Source organism: Diabrotica undecimpunctata, chromosome 5, assembly GCF_040954645.1.
Source record: "Diabrotica undecimpunctata isolate CICGRU chromosome 5, icDiaUnde3, whole genome shotgun sequence".
Lineage (NCBI taxonomy): Eukaryota > Metazoa > Arthropoda > Insecta > Coleoptera > Chrysomelidae > Diabrotica > Diabrotica undecimpunctata.
In genome coordinates, this window is record NC_092807.1 from 5,687,221 (window position 1) to 5,699,145 (window position 11,925).

At 33.4% G+C, this 11,925-nt stretch overlaps 1 protein-coding gene across 1 annotated transcript; it reads right to left on the bottom strand.

Annotated features, from left to right (window-relative positions):
* Positions 1-231: 231 nt before the first annotated feature.
* On the bottom strand, positions 232-8,971 carry LOC140440946 (mblk-1-related factor 1-like). Its single transcript, XM_072531295.1, has 6 exons — positions 8,766-8,971; positions 8,569-8,704; positions 8,445-8,513; positions 2,221-2,438; positions 2,024-2,159; positions 232-330 (listed from the first exon to the last, which is right to left on the bottom strand). Exons 1-6 carry the CDS (start codon positions 8,969-8,971, stop codon positions 232-234), a joined length of 864 nt encoding a protein of 287 aa, XP_072387396.1.
* Between the last annotated feature and the right edge of the window lie 2,954 nt (positions 8,972-11,925).

The following is an 11,925-nucleotide window of genomic DNA, read 5'->3' on the forward strand; positions in this document are numbered from 1 at the left end:
ATAAAAGGATTTAAAGAAGGTGTTAAATATTTTTTGTCAATATATATTTATTAAAAATAGTTACAAAAATTATAGTTATTGGACAGTTTATTTAGTTACAGGACACTCAAAATTAGTTATTGGACGACTGCTTTAACACAATAAAAAACTAGAAACAAATGAAAATTACAGGAAAAACCTAAGATTTCTGTGCGGTATGGGGTACCTATATACAGTTGACACAATTAAATTTTATAAATGCTTTTGTGCTTCTTTGTATTGAGTGAAAAGTTCGTCAATGTCTTCATCCTCACTGTCTTGGTTACTGTTATTAGCATCAGAATCACTATCCTGGAGATTGAAGTAGTTGTGACATATAAATAGATCACCATCGTTAGGTATATGCTGTCTATGATTAACAGGAATACAAGATTCGTGATAATAAAGATTACAGTCATCGCATTTTAATTTGTTCAATTGAATATCATTTGAACAAATAAAACATTTGACTTTTTTTGAATTCTTTTTCTTGCTACACTGGTTTATGGTTAATTTTTCCGTTTCCTTTCTTGTTTTTGTTTTTCCTGCTCTTCTTTTATCTCCTCCTTTTTCCGTAACATTTCTTGATATCGTGCAGATGTAATAGCAAAAGGAAGTCGTTCCGTGTTACGTTTATTTTTTCTTCTCGGTACAGTAGGAGAAGTTAAAAAGTTACCCAACAATTCGTGTTTAACAATAATTTTACTTGTAGAGGGTAAGTCATAAACATTAGTTTTATATTGTTGAAAATGGATATCATTGGTACTGCTACTCTCAGAAATATTTACATTTTTAATACCACTCTGTTCTGATGTTTTTATTTCAGTATTTTTAACGGGAGATGTGATAACCACATTTTGAATAATATTAATGTTTGTGTCTATTTTTTAGAACCATTGGGTTATCCGAATGTTTTGGATCATGTTCAAAAAAATTCCAAATTTTGAACAACAAATTCAAATTATCATCGCTAGGTAGATTATTCTTTGGATTTTCTTTTAAATTCTCTAAGCTATGAACTTTTTCAGGACCTAAGATATTTACAAAAGTATTATAGTCCATCTTGGGTTTCTTTTGATGATCTGAAATGATTAAATTTTTTACTACTTCTTTGCCTAAACATTTTGTGTAGTCAATAGCATCTGCATTAAATGGAAACAATCCGCAAGCCTTGAAACCATTTACTACTGTTTCAGTTTTACAGCTTTTTTTTATAGCTTGCTCCAATATAGAAGCAAATACAACCTTATTCACTACCCCTCCTGGATGCTGTTCTTCCCATTCTCTCACTGATTGCCGCCAAGCTTCTTTTAATGGACGGAAAATAGAAACGTCACAGGGTTGTAAAATCCTTGTGGCATTAGGATAAAGTGCAATCACTTCAATCTGCAGTTCATTACACAATAGACTTAATTGGTAACTTAAGTGACTCTTGTGCCCATCTACAAAAAGAATAACTGGAAGCTTAATATTATTTTCAATTAAGTGTGGGTAAAAAACATTCGCAATATACTGATAGAATATCTCTGCCGTCATCCAACCATTATTGCTTCTGCCCACACCCCATTTAGGATTAATACCTTTAGCAACCTTTTCAGGAATACGTTGATAAGGATAAATAACCATAGGCACGCAAAATTTACCGTCTGCTGAAAACGTAAACATCACAGTGACGTTTTCTTTTGAAGAGCTTTTTTCAACGTTATAAACATTTTTGAAACCTTTCATAGCAAATACTTTTCCAGTAGATGGACATATTTGAAATCCTGACTCATCTCCATTAAAAATTCTTGATGGATCAGTTAGAACTTCTTCTAAATGTTTTTCTTTAACATATGTTTCAATATTTTTAAACCAGTTTTTGATGTCTCGTTCAGATACACAAGCGCTAGCTGCCGTCACACCTTCACTTGTCCTTCTAGAAACCCCTGGATGTCGCTTGAAAAATCCCTAAAAAAAATCAAACGATGAATACAGATTAAAATACATTTTTTTGGTGACTTACTTTTAACCATCCATCTCCAGGTCGATTATCTTTAAAGTTATTGAGGCGCGGATTTTCGATTAAAAATTTTTGCACGCTGCTTTTTAAATCGTTAGCCTTTTTGGGGAAACCTTTTGAAGCAGTTTCTTGTATCCATCTGGAATATTGAATGTAAAATAAAATAATGCTATGGGTTAAGATAAATTAAATGAATTTACCTAACCAGAGTATTCTCCTCCTCGCAAGTTAAAATAGGAGACGGTCCAAGTGTATCTTTATGTTCCGGATGTTTTAATTTAAATTCTATAGTGGACTTCGGAATTCCATATTTTTTTTCAGCTGTTCTATATGATTCAGTGCCATTTTGGACATCCTTAATAGCTTTTATAAGTTTCATCTTATCATATTTTCTAAGTTTAGGCATTTTACTACAATCCTAAAAAATCCATTTTTAGTGATTGAACGGTCAAATTTAGTTATTGGACAGCTGTCCAATAACTGTCAAATCGAATACTAAATTAATTTTACTGCTATCTCCAGTTAATTATACGTAAATCCGTTGAAAATTGTAGAAATATGTGGTAAGTGTAGTTCTCTAGTGATTGGACAGGTGTCCCATAATAGAATTAAGCAAGTTTTCTAGTTTAGTTATTGGACAGATGTAATTAAATCCGAATTAAAATCCCTATTACTGTACCAGATCTACCTTAGGGACTATAAGTGCCTTTACTACACCCTTTTAAATAAAAATACAATCTTACCTTAAAAATACCACGTAGTTTTAAAAAAAAAGTCAGAGCAGATGCTTAACACAATGCTTAAATGTCACTTCACATACATAACCTAAAAATATTTACCGCCAAAATCACAGAACCCGTTAAAGGCAGAACATAGACATAAGAATGAACGTAATATAGAAACGAGTAGTGCCACCTAGTGAAATATACTCTTGTTGGCACTTGCAGAAATCTTATTCTCGTAAGTTAACACTGTAATGTCCAATAACTGTCTCGTGTCCAATAACTGGCGTTTTACCCTACAACAATATACTTACAAAAATCATCATACATAATCTGCCAAAAAAACTTTTTATCTAACCTAACCAGCATCGCAGCACAAATCTGTTATTCGGCGTCACCTAAAACTTCCTTTTATAGGATTTTCTTGCAAAGGCTCCCTTTGAAGACTCCAGCAGTAATCCGCCACCATGTAAGTGTCACATATACCTTGATACCAATCTTCCATCGTTTTGATATCTTAGTGGAAGCGTTCCCCTTGTGCCTCACTGGGGCCACCAAGATTTTTTGGGAAACGGTCTAAGTGGCTGTGAAGGTAATGAATTTTAATACTCATATGACAACCGTGTTTTTTAAAATTATTGAGCATTTCTTTCACTATATCCCGGTAATTTTCCGATTTATTGTTTCCAAGAAAATTTTCCAAAACTTTCACAAGGGAGCACCATGCATTACTTTCAATTATTTCAGTCATCGATTCTGTAAAATGCGAAGTTGTCGTATCTGAGGCCCATCAAATATTCCGGCTTTCAATTTTTCTTTACAAGTATATCAAATTTGCTGGACAAGTGTTCAAAACAATGACGATTCTGGTTTAGGGCTTTTACAAATTGTTTCATCAGCCCTAGTTTTATATGTAACGGAGATAATATTATTTTCTCTCGGTCGACCAATGCTTCGTTAACTACGTTAGCTTCTCCTTGAACCAAAACATCTCTAGAATGTCATTTTCTTCTACTCCATTGTTGGCCCCTAGCCCTGCTATCTCAAAGACACAGGAGACAAGATAATTTTGTATAGCCACCTTGTTGTCGTAGAAGAAAGTTCACCATCTTAAAATCAACACAGATCGCCCCCTAATGTTGGTCATACTTGATGTTTTTTAGCACCAGCGATACTGTTAAATATTCTTCTTTAATTTTTGTAGAATCCCCAATTGGTATACTTCCAATTTGTTGCCATTATGTAGAAGGACACACTTTAAACTTATTTTGTTGTCAATCAAAAGACGCCAGTGATCTGGTGTATACTCGGATACACCCATTTTTTCTAAGAGTTCTTTAATATTATTACAAAAAACCTTTTTATATTGCAAAAAAAAAACGGCAAAGATCTTTGTCTCTATTACAATAGTATGTAATTTTGGTATCTGAGTGAAGAAGATTCTTTTCCTTTAGTCTGGAGGCAAGCAACTCGGAAGAATCCTGTGCTTAGCTCTTCCTGAGTAAACCACTCAGGGCGTGTTTAATCCCCTTCAAAATCACTGGAGTCTTCCTCAAAACTATTAGTCTGCAGTTTGCGAGATAAAGTTTTGATATTATCCTCTGGTAACGTAGGTAAACTGCTAAATATTATAATGAATATCTGATCAAGCTGACGTGGAATTGGTCTTATTACTGAATCAAGAATAGGATATATCCACGTATGTCGATTGTAACGATTATTGCCCTTTATATTTACAAGACAGAAATAGCAATCGTCAAAATAATTTTTTTGGTTCCCTCCATACCATTGGAACACCTAACTTTAAACATTTTTGTTGTCCTTTCGTCCACTCTCGCAAGTTTTTAAGACAAGTTTTGCATACTACATGTGGAGCCCAGGATTTACCTTGATATCCTAAATAAACACCAAAATAGGCTTGATATGCCCTGTTTATAAAATGACAAACTGATTTTCTACTTTCCTTTACGATGAACATATGGGCAGGGCATGTGATACGCAGTAACGACAATCGCCTTATAAACAATGTGTTCTGGGAAAGGCCTGTAGGGCGGCCTAGAAATAGGTGGAAAGATGCAGTCAAAGAAGTTCTAGAGAAAATGGGAGTGCGATAATGGGAATTACTGGCACAGGACCGACAAACATGGAAGTCAATAGTAAACGCGGCAAAGACTCACGAAGAGTTGTAGCGCCATTGATGATATGATGATAATGAATCTGTTATTAAATAACGCTGTCCAATTTATAGATGTCTATTTTGTATAATTCATTATACTAACTGTATTATATTGAACATTATAAATGTACCTTTAAAGCTTTTACAGAATTTAATTTATTTTTCTCAACATTAACTTATTTTGATTATGTGCTGAATGGATTTAACCGATTTATTATAATAAATATAAAAATTCAATAATGGTGGACTTAGAAAGGCATTTTAATATATTACGAAATTTTATTACCATTTCTCAACACAAATTGCTTTGACCACTTGCCGATAAACACTATTGAAGGCAGGAATGAATTTCTTAAATTTTTTACATAAATATGGTGGTATTTTCGGTCCATTTCCCTACAAAAATGATATTTGTAAAGTATTTTGCGTAATATGTTGGATAACACAATGCACCACGTTTTTCTACTTGCAATATGTCTTTTTTGACAGATATTCTTTGCTTACGAGGACAGATTTAAAACACATTTATTTGATAGTTATATACTCCAGTACGTATATAATATTCAATACCTGTTATATGTATAAAAAATTACGGTATCAATATTTATGGCAAACATTTATGAAAAATATGAATCAATTTGATCGATTTGGAGCACAAAAAACTGTTTTAAGCTACTGTATACATATTAGTTTTATTAGCTTGCCACAAATAGTAAATCATTCGTTTGATCTTCGCTTGATTGTTCTCTATTTCGGTTCGAAGAAAAACTATGTCCAGGAAAGCATCAAATTTGTTACGAAAATGCATGTATTATATTTTTGTATTGTTGCTTGGGAAATTTGCAACATTTTTTCAGATATTTGTGATTACTTAATCAAGTCAATCAAAGAAACATTTCTTCCTAAAATTTGGTATAAAAACATGTTTCCACAAGAGATCAAATTGATTAAAAAACGTCTGATACTGGTGCATAAGGAAATTGTGCGATTCAATAGTCTTACTAACGATTTGATCTTTTTATTTCTTGTCTTTTCGTGGCTGCATGTCATAAATGAATTTTCTTTAATATTCATTTTTGCAAGTGACCAACAGTATATGCACATTGACAATTTTTTGATAGTTATTCAAATATCTTTGGCAACGGTAAGAATTTCTTTTATTAATAGAAAAACCGTATCGGTTGTATAATAAACTAAATTTTTTGATGTTATAATCTAGTTAACAAAATTTACAAACTGGACAAAAATCCATAGAATACATTTTAAATAAAACACTGGTAAACACACAGTTTGCTGTCGGAAATTTTTTTAATGTTTTTAGGTTGTTGGGTCTGTTGAATCCAAAAATGCCACTAGATTTTTAGAAAATACGACAACACATCACATTTCTACCATATAGGGTAATTTAACGCAGCACTACCTACATATTTGTAGTGCTGCTACCCATCAAATAAACGAAACACGAATAAAAAGTGAGATATTTATTGTAGGGTAAACCATACAGTTATTGGACACTTAAGAAAATTTCAACTTTAAAAATTCGTAATTCACATTGTTCTCTGCAGATTGAATTGAAATTTATACAAAAGGTAGTCTAAACAGTTTATTACAATATGGATAAAAGGATTTAAAGAAGGTGTTAAATATTTTTTGTCAATATATATTTATTAAAAATAGTTACAAAAATTATAGTTATTGGACAGTTTATTTAGTTACAGGACACTCAAAATTAGTTATTGGACGACTGCTTTAACACAATAAAAAACTAGAAACAAATGAAAATTACAGGAAAAACCTAAGATTTCTGTGCGGTATGGGGTACCTATATACAGTTTACACAATTAAATTTTATAAATGCTTTTGTGCTTCTTTGTATTGAGTGAAAAGTTCGTCAATGTCTTCATCCTCACTGTCTTGGTTACTGTTATTAGCATCAGAATCACTATCCTGGAGATTGAAGCAGTTGTGACATATAAATAGATCACCATCGTTAGGTATATGCTGTCTATGATTAACAGGAATACAAGATTCGTGATAATAAAGATTACAGTCATCGCATTTTAATTTGTTCAATTGAATATCATTTGAACAAATAAAACATTTGACTTTTTTTGAATTCTTTTTCTTGCTACACTGGTTTATGGTTAATTTTTCTTCTCTTTTCCGTTTCCTTTCTTGTTTTTGTTTTTCCTGCTCTTCTTTTATCTCCTCCTTTTTCCGTAACATTTCTTGATATCGTGCAGATGTAATAGCAAAAGGAAGTCGTTCCGTGTTACGTTTATTTTTTCTTTCCGGTACAGTAGGAGAAGTTAAAAAGTTACCCAACAATTCGTGTTTAACAATAATTTTACTTGTAGAGGGTAAGTCATAAACATTAGTTTTATATTGTTGAAAATGGATATCATTGGTACTGCTACTCTCAGAAATATTTACATTTTTAATACCACTCTGTTCTGATGTTTTTATTTCAGTATTTTTAACGGGAGATGTGATAACCACATTTTGAATAATATTAATGTTTGTGTCTATTTTTTAGAACCATTGGGTTATCCAAATGTTTTGGATCATGTTCAAAAAAATTCCAAATTTTGAACAACAAATTCAAATTATCATCGCTAGGTAGATTATTCTTTGGATTTTCTTTTAAATTCTCTAAGCTATGAACTTTTTCAGGACCTAAGATATTTACAAAAGTATTATAGTCCATCTTGGGTTTCTTTTGATGATCTGAAATGATTAAATTTTTTACTACTTCTTTGCCTAAACATTTTGTGTAGTCAATAGCATCTGCATTAAATGGAAACAATCCGCAAGCCTTGAAACCATTTACTACTGTTTCAGTTTTACAGCTTTTTTTTATAGCTTGCTCCAATATAGAAGCAAATACAACCTTATTCACTACCCCTCCTGGATGCTGTTCTTCCCATTCTCTCACTGATTGCCGCCAAGCTTCTTTTAATGGACGGAAAATAGAAACGTCACAGGGTTGTAAAATCCTTGTGGCATTAGGATAAAGTGCAATCACTTCAATCTGCAGTTCATTACACAATAGACTTAATTGGTAACTTAAGTGACTCTTGTGCCCATCTACAAAAAGAATAACTGGAAGCTTAATATTATTTTCAATTAAGTGTGGGTAAAAAACATTCGCAATATACTGATAGAATGTCTCTGCCGTCATCCAACCATTATCGCTTCTGCCCACACCCCATTTAGGATTAATACCTTTATCAACCTTTTCAGGAATACGTTGATAAGGATAAATAACCATAGGCACGCAAATTTTACCGTCTGCTGAAAACGTAAACATCACAGTGACGTTTTCTTTTGAAGAGCTTTTTTCAACGTTATAAACATTTTTGAAACCTTTCATAGCAAATACTTTTCCAGTAGATGGACATATTTGAAATCCTGACTCATCTCCATTAAAAATTCTTGATGGATCAGTTAGAACTTCTTCTAAATGTTTTTCTTTAACATATGTTTCAATATTTTTAAACCAGTTTTTGATGTCTCGTTCAGATACACAAGCGCTAGCTGCCGTCACACCTTCACTTGTCTTTCTAGAAACCCCTGGATGTCGCTTCAAAAATCCCTAAAAAAAATCAAACGATGAATACAGATTAAAATACATTTTTTTGGTGACTTACTTTTAACCATCCATCTCCAGGTCGATTATCTTTAAAGTTATTGAGGCGCGGATTTTCGATTAAAAATTTTTGCACGCTGCTTTTTAAATCGTTAGCCTTTTTGGGGAAACCTTTTGAAGCAGTTTCTTGTATCCATCTGGAATATTGAATGTAAAATAAAATAATGCTATGGGTTAAGATAAATTAAATGAATTTACCTAACCAGAGTATTCTCCTCCTCGCAAGTTAAAATAGGAGACGGTCCAAGTGTATTTTTATGTTCCGGATGTTTTAATTTAAATTCTACAGTGGACTTCGGAATTCCGTATTTTTTTTCAGCTGTTCTATATGATTCAGTGCCATTTTGGACATCCTTAATAGCTTCTGTAAGTTTCATCTTATCATATTTTCTAAGTTTAGGCATTTTACTACAATCCTAAAAAATCCATTTTTAGTGATTGGACGGTCAAATTTAGTTATTGGACAGCTGTCCAATAACTGTCAAATCGATTACTAAATAATTTTACTGCTATCTCCAGTTAATTATACGTAAATCCGTTGAAAATTGTAGAAATATGTGGTAAGTGTAGTTCTCTAGTGATTGGACAGGTGTCCCATAATAGAATTAAGCAAGTTTTCTAGTTTAGTTATTGGACAGATGTAATTAAATCCGAATTAAAATCCCTATTACTGTATCAAATCTACCTTAGGGACTATAAGTGCCTTTACTACACCCTTTTAAATAAAAATACAATCTTACCTTAAAAATACCACGTAGTTTTAAAAAAAAGTCAGAGCAGATGCTTAACACAATTCTTAAATATCACTTTACTCACATAACCTAAAAATATTTACCGCCAAAATCACAGAACCCGTTAAAGGCAGAACATAGACATAAGAATGAACGTAATATAGAAACGAGTAGTGCCACCTAGTGAAATATACTCTTGTTGGCACTTGCAGAAATCTTATTCTCGTAAGTTAACACTGTAATGTCCAATAACTGTCTCGTGTCCAATAACTGGCGTTTTACCCTACAACAATATACTTACAAAAATCATCATACATAATCTGCCAAAAAAACTTATTATCTAACCTAACCAGCATCGCAGCACAAATCTGTTATTCGGCGTCACCTAAAACTTCCTTTTATAGGATTTTCTTGCAAAGGCTCCATTTGAAGACTCTAGCAGTAATCCGCCACCATGTGAGTGTCACATATACCTTGATACCTCTCTTCCATCGTTTTGATATCTTAGTGGAAGCGTTCCCCTTGTGCCTCACTGGGACCACCAAGATTTTTTGGGAAACGGTCTAAGTGGCTGTGAAGGTAATGAATTTTAATACTCATATGACAACCGTGTTTTTTAAAATTATTGAGCATTTCTTCCACTATATCCCGGTAATTTTCCGATTTATTGTTTCCAAGAAAATTTTCCAAAACTTTCACAAAGGAGCACCATGCATTACTTTCAATTATTTCAGTCATCGATTCTGTAAAATGCGAAGTTGTCGTATCTGAGGCCCATCAAATATTCCGGCTTTCAATTTTTCTTTACAAGTATATCAAATTTGCTGGACAAGTATTCAAAACAATGACGATTCTGGTCTAGTGCTTTTACAAATTGTTTCATCAGCCCTAGTTTTATATGTAACGGAGATAATATTATTTTCTCTCGGTCGACCAATGCTTCGTTAACTACGTTAGCTTATCCTTGAACCAAAACATCTCTAGAATGTCATTTTCTTCTACTCCAGTGTTGGCCCTTAGCCCTGCTATCTCAAAGACACAGGAGACAAGATAATTTTGTATAGCCACCTTGTTGTCGCAGAAGAAAGTTCACCATCTTAAAATCAACACAGATCGCCCCCTAATGTTGGTCATACTTAATGTTTTTTAGCACCAGCGATACTGTTAAATATTTTTCTTTCATTTTTGTAGAATCCCCAATTGGTATACTTCCAATTTGTTGCCATTATGTAGAAGGACACACTTTAAACTTATTTTGTTGTCAATCAAAAGACGCCAGTGATCTGGTGTATACTCAGATACACCCATTTTTTCTAAGAGTTCTTTAATATTATTACAAAAAACCTTTTTATATTGCAAAAAAACGGCAAAGATCTTTGTCTTTATTACAATAGTATGTAATTTGGGTATCTGAGTGAAGAAGATTCTTTTCCTTTAGTCTGGAGGCAAGCAACTCGGAAGAATCCTTTGCTTAGCTCTTCCTGAGTAAACCATCCAGGGCGTGTTGAATCCCCTTAAAAATCACTAGAGTCTTCCTCAAAATTATTAGTCTGCAGTTTGCGAGATAACGTTTTGATATTATCCTCTGGTAACGTAGGTAAACTGCTAAATATTATAATGAATATCTGATCAAGCTGATGTGGAATTGGTCTTATTACTGAATCAAGAATAGGATATATCCACGTATGTCGATTGTAACGATTATTGCCCTTTATATTTACAAGACAGAGAAAGAATTTCAAGAAAACCAAAATGATGACCAATATGGTTCCCAGCGAAGAGATACAGATCAATAACAACAAGGTAGAATTAATCGATAAATACACATACTTAGGTCATGAAATTAGAATAACCAGAAACAACCAAACCTGCGAGCTAAATAGACGAATCACGTTGGGATGGGCGGCACATGGAAGGATGAGAGACATTTTTAAAACAAATACCCCAATTCAACTGAAAAGGAAGGCATTTAACCAATGCATCCTACCAGTCTTGACCTACGGAGCAGAGACCCTAACTTTAACGAAAGCTACTGCCGAAAAACTGAGGGTAACACAAAGGCGAATGGAGAGATCAATGCTGGGCCTGACCTTGAAAGATCGCGTGAGAAATGAGGAGATACGCCGACGAACTGGCGTAGACGATATTATACTGCGAATCAATAAACAAAAGTGGAGGTGGGCTGGACATGTTGCTAGAATGAAAGACGGAAGATGGACGAAGAGATTATTGGAGTGGAGACCAAGAGCCGACAAGCAAAGTCGAGGCAGACTACCCACCCGATGGACCGACGACCTAAGGAGAGTAGAAACAAACTGGATTGCAGCAGCTAGAGATAGAGAGAACTGGAGACGATTGGAGGAGGCCTATATCCAACAATGGATGTAAAAATGGGGCTAAATGATGATGATTATTTTCCTTTGCTTTAAACATTTTCGTTAGGTAGCTTTCCCATTTGTTTGCTGGTATGTTATTGTATTCCTTTAATTCTGCCATTTGTTTCCGTTGGTATCTTGTGCATCTCCATATTTGTTTTTGTGTACCGTAGAAGACGCTTTCCATCCTTTTTGTAAACTGTTCCCAGTGTTCTTTTTTTTTTCTTTCCAACTACTTTGTTTCATTTCGTA

Bases quoted from the DNA above. Each gene is read 5' to 3' on its own strand.
- LOC140440946 (XM_072531295.1), bottom strand. From the start codon at position 8,971: ATGCCTAAACTTAGAAAATATGATAAGATGAAACTTACAGAAGCTATT. The intron at 2,160-2,220 runs GTAAATTCATTT...TCAATATTCCAG, and splicing joins GAGGAGAATACTCTGGTTAG to ATGGATACAAGAAACTGCTT. The intron at 331-2,023 runs GTAAGTCACCAA...TTCAATCTCCAG, and splicing joins CTGGAGATGGATGGTTAAAA to GATAGTGATTCTGATGCTAA.